The sequence below is a fragment of the Rutidosis leptorrhynchoides genome, chromosome 3, assembly GCF_046630445.1.
Source record: "Rutidosis leptorrhynchoides isolate AG116_Rl617_1_P2 chromosome 3, CSIRO_AGI_Rlap_v1, whole genome shotgun sequence".
Classification (NCBI taxonomy): Eukaryota; Viridiplantae; Streptophyta; class Magnoliopsida; order Asterales; family Asteraceae; genus Rutidosis; species Rutidosis leptorrhynchoides.
The window spans coordinates 314,610,765-314,630,955 of record NC_092335.1 but is presented as its reverse complement, the minus strand read 5'-3'; the positions used below and the strand labels follow the sequence as shown (position 1 = coordinate 314,630,955).

The 20,191-nt window shown below is 31.7% G+C and overlaps 2 protein-coding genes across 2 annotated transcripts; both read left to right on the top strand.

Moving 5' to 3' along the window:
- Window positions 1-753: 753 nt before the first annotated feature.
- LOC139901084 (uncharacterized) lies at window positions 754-6,857 on the top strand. Its single transcript, XM_071883823.1, has 11 exons — window positions 754-850; window positions 968-1,046; window positions 1,157-1,356; window positions 1,440-1,535; window positions 1,600-1,740; window positions 1,843-1,992; window positions 2,075-2,513; window positions 2,661-3,604; window positions 3,712-4,072; window positions 4,216-5,087; window positions 5,197-6,857. The coding sequence occupies exons 1-11, from the start codon at window positions 754-756 to the stop codon at window positions 6,855-6,857; spliced, it is 5,040 nt and encodes a 1,679-aa protein (XP_071739924.1).
- Window positions 6,858-7,608: 751 nt separating this feature from the next.
- On the top strand, window positions 7,609-9,634 carry LOC139901083 (TGACG-sequence-specific DNA-binding protein TGA-2.1-like). The gene is made up of 8 exons (XM_071883822.1): window positions 7,609-7,647; window positions 7,743-7,793; window positions 8,266-8,325; window positions 8,408-8,485; window positions 8,596-8,623; window positions 8,735-9,006; window positions 9,143-9,388; window positions 9,488-9,634. Exons 1-8 carry the CDS (start codon window positions 7,609-7,611, stop codon window positions 9,632-9,634), a joined length of 921 nt encoding a protein of 306 aa, XP_071739923.1.
- The last annotated feature ends 10,557 nt before the right edge of the window (window positions 9,635-20,191 follow it).

Below are 20,191 nucleotides of genomic sequence, written 5' to 3'. Positions count from 1 at the left end.
TGAATGTTTGACTTTTAAAGTCCACAGGTTGACTTTAATCGCACTCTACTAAAAAAACGAATTCTACCCTAAGAAATCGCCACATAATGCAAAAAAAATTGTCCTATCATTCAAAAAAAAAAACAATTTATCAATGATGCACACGAGTATATTGTTTATAAATGTTGCTTTTTTTATTTGAACTAATGCTGCACATAATCAGAAAGGAATACAAGGAGCCTTTAAAATCCAATTTTTTCTTTATGTTTTAATCCCTAAGAATTCGCCACACAATTGTACCCAAAATTTGACTGCCGATTTCTACAGTTGTAAATTGATTGGCATTAATAACATTCTTATAATTTTCCATTCTCTTTCTCAAAATTCCTTTCAAATCGCCATTTATGAATGATGCAGAGGAGTAAATTGTTTGCAATTTTTTTTTAATTTTAACACAAAAAACACAGAATCAGTAATAAGTCAAACAATCCGTTCAAATCCAAATTCTTCTTTATCTTTTAAACCCTTAGAAATCGCCACACAATTCTACCATAATAATGGAATCCGATTTGTAACAGTTATAAGAATCAATTAGCACAAATAACATTCTTAAATTTTTCAAATTTCCCTCTCAAATTTCCTCAAACCGAGTTTGTTTTAAAATTTTCAGCCTCTATATAAACCATCATTTAGGTTTGATTTCATCATTCAGAGTTCTCACATAACCCAAATCAGATTGTAGCGTCGTTAGAAGTATAGCAACGGCCGGGAGCAATGTCAGACAGGAAGAGGAAGAACAATACGTTTGAAAATAAAGAAAATATCATTCCAAATCAAAATTCACTTCATGAGTTTCATCCAAATACCACAGGTATACTTATATCGATTTAACAGTTCCATCATTCTGTTACATTCAATATTTAGAATATTTGATCAATTAAAAATTTGTATTTTTACGTATATGTTGTGCTTTAAATTCATGTGCAAGGTATGCTTTTAATTGTTGCTTACCCATACATTGTTAATCAAACTGCAGCATCCCAAACATACTCTCCAAAAACCCCCCAGTATCTCAATTCAAGATCTAACAACATACAAACAACGCCGCTCACCATATCTGGTATTGTCAACAATTACTTTCATAAACATTGTTATTTGTTCTTTACTCCCATAAAAGGCTGTATTCACATCGGGCACTAAATATACGCTCTTTACTTTTAGGACCTAATAAAGCAAGGAAAAAATATAATTCAACCAACACTACGAAAACTGCTCACGCAAAAGGACAAATGGGTAGACCCCCAAAGTACGAACTTGATCCAGATGACATCCCTCTCACTATGCCCACTGCGTCACACATTGATTGTGGTAATTCAGGTATTATTATTTATGCAACTACTTGAACCATATCTACTATTGTGCTATAGTTATAAAAAATATTGGAATAAAAACTAATGCAGGCAACCTACCGGATTCCAACATTGACAGCATGAGAACAGTTCTACAAACACATGCTGGAAGGGCACCCATTTTAGCATCAAACAGTATTCATTACGGTTTGTACAAGTAAGTACAATTCTTCATAACACTGACTAATCTTTAAAATTCAATTACTTGCAGATATAATAACAAATGGCAAGTATTATGACAAGGCAACAGAGGTTGCATCTTCATCTCGTCCTAGAGGCAGGCCTACAAGTAATGTTACAATTAAAAATAGAGTCGTCAACATTTCAGAAGAGAATACAACATCTGCAACCGGTATGACGTACATCCAACCCTTTAATAATTCATGATTAATAGATATTTGGAGTATATGTAGAAAATCGGTATGTTGTAATCCTTGTTTACTATATAATATAGGCAAAATTGCAGTAAAAAAGGAATACACAAAATCCACTACAAGCACTATAAGTAGAAAATCGAAAACCGGTAAACCGAGAGGCAGACCCCCTAAATACACAACTGTTGATGAAGATTCTGGAGCGCAAGTTTATTTGGGAATACACCATGGTAAATACATTATCTTTCAACAAGTTAAACTCTTCAAATTCTTGGATTTTTTTTTCCTAACATGGATTTTGTTTACAAACAGAGTATAGACACATAGGTGATCCTGAATACATTTGTAATGATTGTCATGCGAGGTTGTGGAAATCAGAGGCACAACGTGGAAATAAATTTTTGCGAAAAAAGGTTTACTCACTTTGTTGTTATAATGGAAAAGTTGAATTACCAAAACTCAATCAACCACCTCATTTACTGCTACAACTTTTGAGAGGTGATTCCAAAACAAGTAAGAATTTTATTGAGAATGTCAGACGATATAATATGATGTTTAGCTTTACATCGATGGGCGGTAAACTTGACTATAAAGTAAATTCTGGTAATGCTCCTTTTGTATACCGTATGCATGGTCAAAACTATCATTTGTGCGGCAGCTTACTACCTCAAGATGGTGAAGATCCTAGATTTTGTCAACTTTACATTTACGACACTTATAATGAGGTGGACCACCGGATAAATGCTTATGGGTTCGGATCTATTCCAACTTTAACATTCTTTTAAACTTTATTTTATGCAATTATACGTGTATTTTATGAACAAATTTGCTTAATTGTATCTGTGTAATTTATATTGAATGTTTACTAATCAATATGATCTCGACTATTATCTAACAGTAATTCAAACAAAGCAAAGCCAAAGAACACGCGTACTGACATTGATAAATCCATTGTATTTCAACTAAAGGGTCTATTGGATATTACGAATCCTTTAGTTGAACAATTCCGGCAGGCCAGAGATAGGTTTGACATGAATTCATCTGAACCTATACGTCTTAAGATAATAGGCAGTAGAAGCAAGGATGGACGTACACATAATCTACCAACAGCCCATGAAGTTGCCGCTTTGATAATAGGTGATATAGATGGCACGACTGACAAAAGAGACATAATAGTCGAAACTAAATCAAAGCGATTAGAACGTATCAGTGAGTTACATCCTTCTTATCTTGCACTACAGTACCCCTTATTATTTCCATACGCAGAAGATGGATATAGGCCAGACATTTATCATAAAGGTGTTGAAATAGAAGATGCAGTTGGTCACGCACGTCTTACTATACGAGAGTTCTTCGCATATCGTCTGCAGTTTAGAGATTCTGAAACTTCATTATTATTAATTTCTCTGACACTCTTACAGCAGTTTCTTGTCGACGCTTATACAATGGTTGAAAATACGAGGTTGAATTACATACGTAACAATCAGAAGGCATTCAGATGTGCACAAATTTCAAGTCTTCATGATGCTCAAGAATCTGGACAATATGATGTCTCAATCATGGGAACAAGGATTACGCTTCCATCTTCTTATACTGGTGGTCCTAGGTATATGAGACAAAATTACTTGGATGCCATGGCTATTGTTAGGGCTTACGGATATCCATCTCTCTTCATTACATTCACGTGCAATCATAACTGGCCGGAAATACTTAGGTATCTGGCCCCACTAAACTTGAAACCCGAAGACAGACCGGATATCAGTACACGCGTTTTTAAAATCAAGTTGGATTCGCTCATTCATCAGATTAGGGATGAGAAGTTGTTTGGTCAAGTTATTGGAGGTAATTGTAACTTTAAACACAATTTTATTCAAGATATTTTACTAATCATATATTTACTAAATGTTGATCATACATGATTTAATTGTATTTTTCGTAAATACTTGCAGAATTGTACGTAATCGAATTCCAAAAACGAGGTCTACCACACGCTCATATATGCTTATTCATAGACAGAAAAGATAGAAGCCCTAATGTAAATGATATAGACGATGTGATATGTGCTGAAATCCCAAATAAAGATGATGAACCTGAATTATACCAGCTTGTCTCAGATTTTATGATGCATGGACCTTGCGGGCCAGAACACCCATCTATGCCATGTATGAAAGGTGTTGTTAAAAAATGTTCCAAACGTTTTCCAAAAGATTTTACAAATGAGACGCACTTTGACCCTGAAGGATATCCATTGTATAGGAGACGTGATGATGGTAATTTTATCATGAAATCAGGCGAGAAACTAGACAACAGGTTACAAACCACCAAACTTTATATTATTAAAATTCGTAAACTTAATTTACCTATCTCATTAAATTTTTGAATTTTTCTACACTATAATTGTATTAAGCATACTTCATACACACTTCTTTTTGTGTTGTTCATTTTCATAACAGACATGTCGTTGGCTACAACAAGACTCTGCTAAAACAATATCAAGCACATATCAATGTGGAGTGGTGTAATCAGATCGGATCCATTAAATACTTATTCAAATATATCAACAAGGGTCTAGACCGATTAACTGTTGGATTTGTGAAAAACAACTCTTCAAGTTCTACCAATAATCCCTCAAAAAGTAATGATGAGATTGCTGAATATTACAGCTGTCGTTATATTTCAGCATGTGAGGCAGCATGGCGGTTGTTTGAATACGAGATTGTACACAGAACACCAGCTGTTTATAGACTCTCCTTTCACTTACCCGACCAACAACCGATTGTGTTTGATGCAGAATCAGTCATGGAAGTTGTACTTAATAAACCATCTGTTGGTGCATCACAGTTTTTAGAGTGGATGAACCGTAATAGGATTGATCCAGAAGCACGCCAGTACACTTACATTGAATTTCCTCGCCATTATGTATGGAATGGACCCGCCAGAAAGTGGACTAAACGTAAAGAGGGTAGAGTTGTTGGTCGAATGCATTTTGTACCACCAAAATCAGGTGAATGCTATTACTTACGTATCCTTCTTAACAAAGTGAAAGGGCCAACTTGTTATGAGGACATACGCACAGTAAATGGAACCCTCTACAATACTTTTAAGGAAGCATGCTACGCTATGGGTCTATTGAATGACGATAAAGAATACATTGCTTCTATCAAAGAGACCCATCAGTGGGCTTCCGGTGAATTTTGTAGATCCTTGTTTGTCTCCTTGATAACTTCAGACAGTATTTCATGCCCTGATCGGGTATGGAAAGAAACATGTAACCTACTTTCAGATGATTTGAACCATGAATGCCCTGAACAACTTAGATCTAATGGTATCAACTATTAATTCAGTATCTTCTAAATAATTTTATTCACTAGAATAGTCATTATGATAGTATACAACCATCTAATTTTTTTTACTTAACCTTTAATGTTTCTCAGATCCAGAAATTTTGAAGAAGGTGTTGCACAACATTGCTCTTGCGAAAATAGAAAGGCAGTTAAACAGTTGTGGGTCCACTTTGAGAAACATACCAAATATGCCTTTCCCGGATTATGAGTTTATTCAACAATCGTGTAACATGCTTATTCAAGATGAGTTGGCATATGACAGAGCTGCTCTACAGGAGGAACACCACACTTTGCACTCAACATTGACCCCTGAACAGAAAATTGCTTATGACACAATAATTGATTCAATTGAAAAGGATGATGGTGGTCTTTTTTTCCTTTATGGTTATGGAGGCACTGGGAAGACATTTGTCTGGAAGACTCTTGCAGCAGCTGTACGTTCACGTGGTGATATTGTTATAAATGTCGCTTCTAGTGGTATTGCAGCATTACTTTTAACAGGAGGACGCACTGCACACTCACGGTTTGCAATACCTATTAACGTACTTGAAGATTCTTTTTGTAAAATACAACCCGATAGTGATTTGGCTGCATTATTAAACCAAGCAAAATTAATAATTTGGGATGAGGCACCGATGATGCACAGGCATTGTTTTGAGGCATTTGATAGGACAATGCGAGACATCATTAAAGTCGAAGGCAGGGATTGTAGTTCCTTACCGTTTGGTGGTAAGGTTGTTGTTTTCGGAGGCGATTTTAGACAGATCCTGCCTGTTATTCAAAGAGGAACCCGTGCTGAAATTGTAGATGCATCACTACATTCTTCCCATTTATGGAATAAATGCAAAGTCTTGAGGTTAACTAAGAACATGCGGCTTAGAAGTGACAATGATAATTCTAAAATCAATGATTTACGCGCATTTGCTGACTGGATTTTAAAAATTGGTGAAGGGAGATTAAATGAGCCAAATGATGGTGAAGCTGAGATTGAATTCCCAAATGAGCTTTTGCTAAAATCTGGCTCAAACGCCGTCGAAACTATTGTTAGTTCAACATACCCGTCACTTCATGATCACTTAACAGATCCTCAATTCTTTCAAGATAGAGCCATACTTGCTACAACAAATGAAGAAGTAGACTCCATAAACGAGCATATTTTATCAAACATACCGGGTGCAGAAAGAGTATACTACAGCTCTGATAGTCTATGTCCTGATGAGGAAAATGACGTATTTGCACAACAATTATACTCAACGGAAACTCTAAATACGCTCAAAGTCCCAGGTGTTCCTAACCATGTTCTTGCTTTGAAACCAGGAGTTCCGATAATGTTACTTCGTAACATTGACCAAACAAAAGGATTGTGCAATGGGACAAGACTACAAATTGAAAGGTTAGGTGAACATACCATTGAAGCGCGGATTATTACTGGACATTGCTTTGGTAACCTCACCTATATACCAAGAATGATTGTTGCTCCATCTGACAATAAGATTGCAGTCAAGTTTCAACGAAGACAATTTCCAGTAACAGTTTGCTATGCAATGACCATCAATAAAAGTCAAGGTCAATCACTATCTAATGTTGGATTATACCTACGAAAACCGGTATTCACTCATGGTCAATTGTATGTAGCAGTTTCTCGTGTCACTACAAAAAAGGGATTAAAAGTCATCATAATGGATGACGATGGGAAAGATTCAAATATAACCAAAAATGTTGTATACAAGGAAGTCTTGAGACGTATTTGAGTTATATGTATATGTCTTATGTTTTTTGATCAATTATTTTTATTTATTATATGTTTGTTAACTCAAGAACTTTTCAATTTGTTACCAACCAAAACATACATAAAGTCTTTAGATTTTGTTAACATTTGTTCAAGTAAAGTCTAAATGGGCGTGATCATTTTGTAGCAACATGTATCGTATGGAAAATCAAATGGAGCAGACAAAATATAACCAATTTAAAGCCTGTATATGGACTGAAAAATCTTTGGCCCAAGCCAGAAATTACAATGGGCTTTGTTAGTCCATAAATTTATATAAAGAAGGCACAGAAAATTAAAATCACAAGTATCTAGCGTATATAGTTGGAGAAGAAGTTATGCATGTTTAGTACACTTGAAAAAAAAAAAAAGGTATAATGTTTCGGATATACTTCAACTTATAATACCCGTTTTATTATTTAGATATCTGTTTCACAAGATGAACATCGATAGACTAATCAACACAATCTCTTATACTTCTAATTTAATTTCCGAAATTTATGGCTAATAGTAGCAAAAATCGGATATACTTTTAAGTTGTACATATCATGTTTTTTTTTTTCCAAATATTTTGTTTCTAAAAATCAATGACAGTCGGATGGAGCATTTTCGGCTGGAATTAAGGAATATATATGTTACAAAATAAAATAAAAAGGGAACGAAGTATATAAAGCAAAAAAACCTCAACCGTAAAACAATACAGGCTGCTTATCATAAACAATAAAAGATAAACAATGGTTGCAAATACAGGCGTGGTACAAGAACAAGAAAAGGTAAATGTCTTCTGCAATTTATAACATATTCGATTACTGTATTGAATCCGTTGTGTATAGTGATCCCTGGAGTTATCTTTAACTGTCTGATATAGTTTGCATACCCTGTAACAATGGCGGAGCTACATGGAGATGAGGGTGGGCCTGTGACACCACTCATCAGTCCAAATGCTCACAGGCTATACATATTCTTGCAGTGAAAATTTAAGAATAGTTGTTGGGTGACACCAGTTGACCTTCTTAGGACCTCATTCTATTATTATTAAAGCCCAAAACTTTGATGAAAAGATCCAATAGATGATGAAAGTCAAAAAGGCCCAATACCCACCAACAATTATCACTAATAAGTACGGAGCAATAACCAAATACTCCGTAATATCAATTTATGAAAAACCAACGTTGCATAAGTCAGTTAACAATTAGATTTTGTTTAAATATATGTAATTCACAAACTCTTTTGATAGTGGCTGTCTTTAACTAATGTTGTATATTTAAATGTATTTATCCTGAGTCAATGCATTGAAATTACGTGTGACATCTTAATATAGTTCATAATGCATGTTCACAGTTTAAACCAAATATACAATCATGAATAATATGTTGTCTACATTTTCTCAGATAGAAAAGAAAAAAGCTAAGAATAGAGAAGCAGTTATGAAACACCGCCTCAAAAAGCAGGTTTTATGTAGTTAATTGACAATAGAATTTGTTAAATAGAAAACGCTATAACTAACATGCTATTAGCTTTTTATAAATGTAGACATACTTGAATAAGTTGGAGCTTAAAGTTATACAACTAAACAAGGATATACAACTGAAAAACGAACAACTACATCAGGTACTTTTACTAATATATGCTTGGAAGAATTATTGTAAATCTAAATCATATTTTTTGATTCATCTTTCATTCAATCTAATATTTGTAATCTAAATTCATATATATTACAGGTTGCCAACCAGCAAGACATCAATCGTGGTAGAACTTAATTAAAATCTATTATTTTCAATTTAACTTCATTTTTTGTAGAACTGCTTAACTAACTATTATTAGCGTCTTCATATTAACTTGTTATAATTTTTCATGAAGATCCAATTAACTTCAACAAACAATATAATGATTGGTTTGTTGAACATCATCAACGTATATTACACCTTCGTAGAAGATTGATTGGAGAATTCGTTGAAGACGACATTCTACCGATTGTCGAAAACATATTATCACAATTCTATACTATATTCAATATTAAAAAAAATGCTGCAAAAGTTGATGTCTTTAGTATTCTTTATGGTACATGGATGTCTCCTGCTCATCTGTCTACAATGTGGGTTGGTGGATTCCGTCCAACTGATATGCTAAAGGCAAGTACACGAGACTTTTACTTTAACTATTTTACTATTAATTATTAATTATAATATATAAACTGCTCAACTTAACACCTTTACAATACTTTAAATTCTATATTAACAACAATTATCTAATGTTTGTCTGTGGCAGTTAATCAGCAACCATATCGAGATTTATGGACCTCAAATTGAAAAAATGAAATTTTTGAATTCTGATATTATGAACGAAGAGATTGCACTAACTACAAAGTTTACAAATTTAGAAGCCAACATTTCAAATACTTTAACTGGCAAAGAATTTGTGAATAAAGGTGATGAAGCAGCAATGTCAAGTTATGCCAACTCTATGTCATCTTTAGTCGGAAAGTTTACTATTATGCACAACTTTTTGAATGAGGTATTATAAATAATAAACATTTTACTTTTTATAAATTTTATGAATAATTATACAACTACATGCATATGCTACAAAATATATTGTTTAAACACATGATAGGCTGACGAGTTACGCCAAAAGACAATATCAGGGATGCACGAAGTACTAACAACAAGACAGAGAGTTACTGCATTATTCGCAATTCATGATCACCTCAAACGATTGTCTACATTGTCGAATATGTTGCTAAGTACAACGACGATTTGAGATGAGCATCGACAACTATTGAGTCAATATCTTTCAACTACCTCAACAAATAAAAAAATTTTTATTTATATGCAACATGTTTCGTTTATTTGTAATAATTTTCATAGATTTTCATACTATTATAATTTGCAGCGGGTAAAAAACATTACATGGTATTTTGTTACTATACTTTGTTAACAAATATTTCTGTCGTATTTAACACATTCTTTATCTTTTAAAATCATAACTACATAAACCCGCGATTTCGCGGGTCTTTAACTAGTAGGTATATTATTACACACACATATTTACAGATACGCATATGTATATCCATCCATATGGGGCATACATATGAAGCAACAAAATCTGCGGGGAAAAAAAAAGGAATGAAGAGAATTGTAGAAACCTCTCGGTGGCGTGCATTTTCTGCATCCTCTGTTTCATTTTGTTATTTGTTCAGTTTCAAAATTTCATCGTAAAATTTTTGTTCAAACCCTTCATAAGTTAGGGCTGAAACATTAACCTCATAACCTATCTCCATATCTGCCTCACGAGACTGAGATCAGAGATCATTACCCTGTTTTTCAGAGTTTAAGCTTTGTTCAGACCTTTGCCCTTGACTCGGGTAATAAGATCTAGACGCATCTGCCCCTTGTCCTAAATATAATAGCATGACCAAGTATAAGAAGCCAAATAATGAACAATATAAAATATAATAATCTGACTGTTAACATCATAATGTTCATGTTTTGAATAGTAAAATCACACAATCAAAAAATTCTAGCAGAATCATAAGGATGTCAAAATATTTTTTTATATTAATAATTAAATCTCAGCTTCAATTTACGTTTTTTGGTAAATTTATATTTAAATGTCATTACTTATTTTTTTATAATATATTATTTGGGAATATTTATAGAATAGTTGTATTCTATGAAAATTAGCAGTGACTATGGGTGTAAAACTAACCGTCCTGCTGGACATATGCAGAGCACACAACTATAGATGGAAATTTGGCCCTTTTATCGATTTGGGTTGCTCTTGGGTTAAACACATAAAGAGATAAAAAGGAAATAAATCAAATATATAAAAAAGTTATTGAGATGTATTTTTAGTTCATTATAAAACCTCCTATTTAATTCTCCTAAAATGATTGCAACCATATCTACACACTAATTGCATAAAAAAAGAATATCTGTTTTAAACAAGATTTTAGCCAGCCAACCACATCCTAACTAGTGTTCATCAATAGATACTAGGCCATTAAACCCAATACCATGCAGGATTCTCGACGAGTAGACGCCGAGTTCTCGGTTTTAAGATCGGTCCGAGTACTCGGTTTAATTACTTGGTGAAACTTAGTCAAAACTCAGGATTAATAGGAATTACTTGGTAAAACACAATCAAAACTCGGTTAAACTCGGCCAAAATTCCGGATTACTTGGAAAATTGGTCAAACAGTCAAAATCGGTCAAAATCTCCAACCTTGATACGAAATGAGTTACAAGTTGGTGACATCTACGCACAACTACATCTAGGACAAAATATATAACAATAAGAAATTACAGTAAATAGAAAGTTAGAATGGTAGTGTGTACCTTGATTGAACAAACAAGATGATCCATCCCGTTTTAAACCGCCACACGCCACACGACTTCACATTTTCAGCGTTGAGATGATCTGCTCGCCCTTGATAATAATTCGATTTCTGCTCCATTCTTTGACCAGGCATATGTTGCATTTGAGCAACAGCACCATATGCATTATTACCACCAAAATCAACGTACTGCCCAGTTTTTCTCATCTCTTGTGTATCGCCTAATGATGATAATTAGCAAACATGATAATAAAACAAAATCAGATACGGAAGATTGTAAATGCTTAAAGAGTTTTCAAGAAATATTGGCTACATGCCTAAGCAAAAAAAATTTACTCCATAAATTTAAAAGGTAACATCACAAGATATTAAAATGTTTTCTCTTCATCTTTTTAAGGAAGAGTATCAATGAAATATACTATTGTGATTTTTCTGTATTAAATTATTGATATTAATATATAATATAGTATATTAATTAACATTAAATTTTAATTAACTAGTATTTGTCAGCCATTTGAAATATAATCAATATAAATTATAAGATTAAAATTGTATAATCGTGAATACCAAAATTCATGAAATATAAAAATTATATATACAATATAATTATATCCTAATTACAGTTGGTTACATTCAATTATTATCAAATTTAAAACGAGCCTCTTTTATAAGCTAAATTGGATAAAACCCTAACTGAGGTATACAGAAGATGATTAAGATTAAGATTCAAATTAGAAGAAAAATACGATTCAAATTAGAGAGAAACTAACCGTTAATTTTGAGACGACCCGTCCTAATCCATAAGGACGAATACAATAACGTATGATTACATCGTGAGGTAATTGACCTCTATATGATACATTTTACAAACATTGCATTCGTTTTTAAAAGACAAACTTTCATTTCATCGAAAGTTGACGGTATGCATACCATTTTATAATATATCTAACTATAATTGATTTAATAATAATCTTGATGAACTCAACGACTCGAATGCAACGTCTTTTGAAATATGTCATGAATGACTCCAAGTAATATCTCTAAAATGAGCAAATGCACAGCGGAAGATTTCTTTCATACCTGAGAATAAACATGCTTTAAAGTGTCAACCAAAAGATGGTGAGTTCATTAGTTTATCATAAACAATCATTTTCAATAATATAATAGACCACAAGATACTCATAATTAGAAAACAATCTGTGCAGGTCTATTCCTGCTGTAAAATCATTCATATGAAGAACACCGGAACCTTTCAAACAACTCACCAACGGTAGCTAATGCGTAGTGCAATGACAAAATCATCTCACCGTGGTAGTTAATACAATATAATTCTTACAACGGGGGCTAATGTGTACGCAATGCAAAATCATCCCTCCGAGGGTAGCTGAAACGGGGGCTAATGCGTACGCAATGCAAAATCATCCCTCCGTTACCAACTACAAAGTCGACTATAACACAATACAATACAATACAATACAATACAATACAATACAATACAATACATCGGTAGCTAACGCGTAGTGCAATGACGAAATCATCTCACCGATGATAGTTAAAACGGTAGCTAACGCGTAGTGCAAAGACGAAATCATCTCACCGTTACTAACTACTAAATCGAACCTCTGAATCCAAATAATTCTATCATAGAATGTAGTTTTGAATATTTGTGTCTATTTCGTCAATCATTTATAAAAGCAGTTCATGTATTCTCAGTTCAAAAAAATATATCTCAAAAACATTTAGAAAACAGTTATAAAAATAGCGCATGTATTCTCAGTCCCAAAAATGTAAAGAGTAAAAGGGAATCAAATGAACTCACAATACGATATTTTGTAGTAAAAATATGCATACGACGGAATTGAGCAATGCAAGGTTGGCCTCGGATTCACGAACCTATATCATTTATATATATATTAAAACATATAATCGTAATCGAACAATTTTGTTATATATTAGGATTAATATTCTTATATATAATTTATTAATACTTGTAATATGCTATAATACTTCGTTGATATATTATTTAGTTAACGTTATAATATTATATTTGTTAAAACATAATATTATGTAATATTATCATAAATATATTTATATACATTTCTCTTGTTTGCAAAGTATTACTTATAATAATACTAGCATGAGGATAATAATAATAATAATTAATAATGATAATCAAGATAGTAATAATAATAAAAAAAAATAAAAATGATAATTTTAATATAAATGATAAGATAAAAATGATAATTTTAATAAAAGTAATACATTTATTAATAAGGGCAGTGTTAATAATAAATATAATTTTAATAGAAATTTTAATAATCATATTAACAATACTACTAATATTAATACTAATACTTATGATAATAATAATAAAAATAATAATAAAAATCATAATCATGATAATCCTATTAATAATAATAATAATAATAATAATAATAATAATAATAATAATAATAATAATAATAATATAATAATAATATAATAATAATAATAATAATAATAATAATAATAATAATAATAATAATAATAATAATAATAATAATAATAATAATAATAATAATAAAAATAATAATAATAATAATAATAATAAGAAAGAAAACTACCTTTAAAGGCAAAAAAAATTAATAATCTGCCTAGGCCGGGACTCGAACCCGCGACCCTTTGAATACCCATACGCCCCTCTAACCAGCTAATCTGTTACCATTGTTTTTTCTGACTATAACTCCAAGTAAAAAGTATTTAACCCGTATCTATTTTAATTCAACTTCATCTTCCTCGCTTGATAATTCCATCGGTCAAATTCAAATCATCATAAAAATGATTTTTTTTTACACTTCAAAATAATAATGATTAATAACTATTAAGTGATTGTATTGTTTGAAAAATAAATAAAAATAAAATAAAAAGAAGTTAGTACCTGTGCTCGACGAAATAAAGAAGATGAACAAAAACTGGGTTTTTGATTTTTAGACGTTTTTAATTAAAACTTTCAACATGAATTGTGTTTGGAATCATTTATAGAAGCTTTAGAAATTATCAATTGAATCAGAAACCTCATAACGAATTCGAATTCCTTTAAAAATAAATTGTTTGACTTTTTAATTGAAAATTTTGACTTCAAAATTAAAACTCAGTTGAATGAATTGGAGTTTGAGAGTTTGCAGTTAGTTCAACTAGATGATTTCTAACAACACTGCAATTTTAGATTTTGAAATAAGTTTTGAAATTGAGCAAATGTATAAATGGGTCACGAACACAGAATAGAGACTGGTTCATCCCTTTTTTTATTAATTTTCAATCTGTTACAGACTGTAATTGCTTTAATTGATATTGAAAATGGAAAAACTGAATGAGTTAATCCGTAACACTGTACAATTCGTGGGTTAAATATAGATGGGTAGTCATCAGGATAATTGAACCAGGAAGAACACAACAACAAAAATAAAAAAGAAAAAGACTGGTAACCGAATTCAAAGAAAAAAACGTACGCTTGATTTCAATCTGTGACCAATTTAGGGACAATAATAAAATTAGTTACAGTATGTTAGATGCTTTATATTGATTCTGATTGTAATTGTATATATAATTTTATATAAATAATATTATTAATTAATTATTATAATTATATTATTAGTAATCAAAATTCTGATAATAATAATAATAACATTAATATTAATAATAATAACATTAATATTATCAAACAATACTAAAAAAATGATATTAATAATAATTTATGATAATAATTATTATTATTATTAGTGATAATGATAATAATATCAAAGAATAATACTAATAATCATAATATTAATAATAATACATAAATGATAACATTTATAATAATAGTAATAATACTTATAAAAATACTAATGATAATAATATTTCTAATGCTTATAATATAAATGTGATAATTGTAACAATAATAATTATAATACTAACAATAACAATGATAATACTAATCATAATAATAATGATAATAGAATAATAATAATAATCTTATTAATGATTTTAGTAATAATACCAATTACAATAATGATAATAATAATATAACAAGTTATACATATCAAATTATATATATATATATATATATATATATATATATATATATATATAATTATAATTATAATTATATTTACACATTCATTTACACAAAATTGTTCGTAAATCGTCGGGAATGGTCAAGAGTCAATTGAATACATGAACATAGTTTAAAAATTTTGAGACTCAACATTACAGACTTTGCTTATCGTGTCGAAATCATAATAAGATTAAGTTTAAATTTGGTCGGAAATCTTCAGGTCGTCACAGTACCTACCCGTTAAAGAAATTTCGTCCCAAAATTTGATTGTGGTCGTCATGGTTAATAATAAAAATATTTTCATGACGAATACGAGTTGATAAATAGAGTTTTATCATCATTGAGTAATACAGATAAAATAATTCGATTACTCGAATAGTGCGAATGAAGCTATCACTAAATAGTGATATGAGAAAGACATGTTTCATCATAACTTTTGACTAGTCATGGTTGAATTCCGGAATTCAAGGGATTCAATAGAAAATCTTGGAAATCTATATGATCTTATTCTTCGAGATTTAAGGAAATTAGGATCTCTTTAATTAAATACGATGATCTGTCCCGATTACTACATCTGATATTTCTATTATAAATTCACCTTTTCCGTTCCATTAGTTTTCACCACTTCTATACTCAATTCTCACATTCAAAAGATTGTGAAAATGCTTAATCCAGTTCTGATCCTTGTCCTTATCCTTACTATCACAACAATCACTCTCCTTTTCCAACTTTCACCGGAGGAATCTTTTTTTTTTTCCTACTTCGCCCTTGGGGTTATAGTGTTTTTTAATCCTCCCGTGTCTTTATGTTGCGATAAATATTGATATACACGGTTTGTAATTTATGTGTTGTTATCGGGCTTTATATTCTCCCTTATATTTCGAAGCTCTATGCTTTTGTTTTCTCTTCCCGATTTTAACTTGAACGAATAATAGTCCAGAATTCGTAGATACAAATTTTAAAATGAACAGAGTTAATGTTCTAAGAAAGAAATGGTAATAGTACAATTTGACTTGTCAAATTACCAGAATTCAAGGGAAAAGGTAAAACTATCAGGAAGATATGTTCTCGATATGTTTGGAGTTTAGATAGAATGTAAGAGTCGTGTAACATGGCACATGATGACGTTATGGTCTGTGAATCATCACGTTTCATTAGAAACTCAGCATGACTTACTGTAATATAATCAAGTTGATCAAGTGTCATTATATTATACTAACTCATGATTCAGTTCCAACACTACTTCAAAAACATTCATATTTTAAATTTGAATTTTTCAGAATTTAGAAACCAAAAATAGTTTCCTTTTTGATGTAACACTGATATCGCGAAGAGATAAATGATTTCAGATCAGAATAGTTATGAAAATATCTTCAGAAATATCGAGGATATTTATAATGAAAGATACGATGATATCTTAAAATTTCTAATATCGATGGATGATGAAGAAAATCTGTCCGCAAGAGTTTAAAGTCAGGAGTAAGGTATTCGTTAATGACTTCAGCAGATACTAAATCATTTGGATTCTTTAAAGGCATGTTTAGTCTTTGTGATTTATTCACGACTTCCTTCATAGTTTCGCATAATCCGCTTTTCGGTACTAAATTTTCTATTGAGTTTTTCCAACCTTCCATTCTTTTCTATCAAACTTTTGGCAGTTTAGACCATCTACAATTTTGATGTTTCCTCTGTATTTAATGCTACCATAACCGAATCGTCAGTTGTCAATTCGAGGTGGTTTCAAGTGAATTGTGTTTTTAGATGATTAAACGCTGATGGTAATATGGTGGAATATAAAAGGTTCCCCGGTAACAATAAAAGAGCACGCAGATATATCAAGATTATAATAAGGTTGTTTCGAACGTAAAGTCGAAGTTGACTTGCTGGAGTTGTGACAAAATTGGCGAATTTGAAAAAGAATGAAAATGTTATTTTGGGAAATAATAACACTAAGGAATTAGCACAGCTACGTGTTAAACGTTTACTCAGGTTCCGAGTGTTTTCAGGTGTATAACTATATGCATCAATCTTTTCTTCCGTAAATGAAGTGCGGTTGGTTCATTCTCTCGATTGAGGTGTTTTCAAGAATCATAAAAGGTTTGAACGCAGATTGTAATCGTCAAGATACAAATGAAGTTTAGGATGAAATCAAGTGGCAAACTTGAAGAAATGTTTAGTTTCATATGTTATAATCAATATTTTAATTCATTTTAACTGTCCAATGTTATTAGTCCACAGTTGTTAGTCCACAGTTAACAGTCCAATAATTTCATATATAGTTTAATATATAATATTCGAATTAATTAATACGTATCGTGACCCGTGTACGTGTCTCAGACTCGATCACAACTCAAAGTATATATATTATTATAGAATAAACCTCAACCCTGTATAGCTAACTCCAACATTACTGCATATAGAGTGTCTATGGTTATTCCAAATAATATATATATAGATGCGTCGATATGATATGTCAAAACCTTGTATACGTGTCCCGATATTTAAAGTGCGTAAAATAAATAACAGAAATTAACTGACGATAAATAAAATTGCGATAAATAAATTATGATAATTAAATTGCGATAAATAAATTGCGATAAATAAAATGTAATATGGAATTAATCAGTTAGCTAGGAACAGTTAGCTAGGAATAGTTAGCGTGGATTCTTATCAAAATTCTTCTCATAATTAAATTGTTTGTTTCTAACAAATTTTATTTTGTCTAATGTTTTCTTCATTATGCCACTTGTTGGATTCTTATAGGTCAAAATCTAAATATGAAATTGAATAAAAATGGTTATTCTGCGGTGAACGGATACGTTTATCTGTGGGTGTAAGTAGGATAGTAAATGACTGTTAAATCAGATTCGAAGAATGTACAGTGTAACTTATTAATGTGAAATCTAAATATTTCTCGGGTATTACCTACCCGTTAAAATATTTTCACCATTAATCGTTTGTACAAAAGAATTTTTAATTACAATCTTTATGAAAATATACTTACATATATATTCTCTTCAGATGTAATCATGGATTTAATGAGTCAATATGATATTAAACTCATTTGATTTACTGTTAGAACAAGAATATATAATCTCTAGAACATTAGAGATTACATAATAGTCATGTTGTACGAAGATAAATGATGTTGAACGTCATGTAGAACGATGATTATGCTCGCGGTATAGATTGCGATGTTGAGGTGTGAGATGTGGAACTTGGGTTGTTGGTGGTACTGGTATTGATGTTGATGGTACTGTTGATGCCGTTGATGTTGCTGAAGCTAGTACGTTTTGCACCATATTCTCCAAATTTATTACTCGAGCGCGAAGTTCGTTAACTTCTTCTATTATTCCGGGATGATTGGCGGTTGGAACAAGCGGATGAATAAGATCTAGAATTGTGGGTAGAGTATAATCGTGTCGAGCTACTCTGGAAATGAGAGAGAAGATGGTATTACGAACAGGTTCGCCGGTAAGTGCTTCGGGTTCTTCACCAAGAGGTGAATTAGGTTGGTGGAAAGGATCGCCTTCTTCTTGTCTCCAATGATTTAGTAGACTACGAACCCATCAGATGAATTGGGGATGGCTGATTGGTTAATCCATTCCGGTCACACTGCTTTTGGAGCTCGAGTGAAAATCCATATCGGAATAGCTGTCGGAATCCGAGGAATTCGAACTGGTTGAGGGATTCATCTCGTACGATCAGATGAAGGATTTTCGATAAGAAATAGATTATAGGATGTAGATTAGTACCCTACAATACATAATTTACATATGCATATATTATACTAAAATCCCATAAGTTACGGAGGAATCTACGGAAGCTGTCAGGCAAAGGTAACAATAACAGATACGCTAAGATATGAATTTTTGTCTATACACTATTCATGCAATCATTGCAGTAAGATGTGTCTAGACTAAAAATAATAAGCAGGTAATTTCTTAAGGATGATAAGCAGGTAATTTTCGACACAAAATGATAAGCAAAAATTTTGACATGCAGACACGGTCGAAGTCCAGACTCACTAATGCATCTAAACAACTATCAGTTAGACACACTAGTGCAAGACCTGGTTCGCTAAGACCACCGCTCTGATACCACATGAGACGACCCGTCCTAATCCATAAGGACGAATACAATAACATATGATTACATCGCGAGGTAATTGACCTCTATATGATACATTTTACAAACATTGCATTCGTTTTTAAAAGACAAACTTTCATTTTATCGAAAGTTGACGGTATGCATACCATTTCATAATATATCTAACTATAATTGATTTAATAATAATCTTGATGAACTCAACGACTCGAATGCAACGTCTTTTGAAATATGTCATGAATGACTCCAAGTAATATCTCTAAAATGAGCAAATGCACAGCGGAAGATTTCTTTCAAACCTGAGAATAAACATGCTTTAAAGTGTCAACTAAAAGGTTGGTGAGTTCATTAGTTTATCATAAACAATCATTTTCAATAATATAATAGACCACAAGATACTCATAATTAGAAAACAATCTGTGCAGGTCTATTCCTGCTGTAAAATCATTCATATGAAGAACACCGGAACCTTTCAAACAACTCACCAACGGTAGCTAATGCGTAGTGCAATGACAAAATCATCTCACCGTGATAGTTAATACAATATAATTCTTACAACGGGGGCTAATGCGTACGCAATGCAAAATCATCCCTCCGAGGGTAGCTGAAACGGGGGCTAATGCGTACGCAATACAAAATCATCCCTCCGTTACCAACTACAAAGTCGACTATAATACAATACAATACAATACAATACAATACATCGGTAGCTAACGCGCAGTGCAATGACGAAATCATCTCAGCGATGGTAGTTAAAACGGTAGCTAACGCGTAGTGCAATGACGAAATCATCTCACCG

Excerpts from the sequence above, each read along its gene's own strand:
- LOC139901083 (XM_071883822.1), top strand. The coding sequence starts at position 7,609 with ATGGTTGCAAATACAGGCGTGGTACAAGAACAAGAAAAG. Across the intron at positions 8,326-8,407 it reads AACACCGCCTCAAAAAGCAG|ACATACTTGAATAAGTTGGA; the intron begins GTTTTATGTAGT and ends TTATAAATGTAG. Across the intron at positions 9,007-9,142 it reads GTCCAACTGATATGCTAAAG|TTAATCAGCAACCATATCGA; the intron begins GCAAGTACACGA and ends TGTCTGTGGCAG.
- LOC139901084 (XM_071883823.1), top strand. The coding sequence starts at position 754 with ATGTCAGACAGGAAGAGGAAGAACAATACGTTTGAAAATAAAGAAAAT. Across the intron at positions 1,357-1,439 it reads CATTGATTGTGGTAATTCAG|GCAACCTACCGGATTCCAAC; the intron begins GTATTATTATTT and ends AAACTAATGCAG. Across the intron at positions 1,741-1,842 it reads GAATACAACATCTGCAACCG|GCAAAATTGCAGTAAAAAAG; the intron begins GTATGACGTACA and ends TATATAATATAG.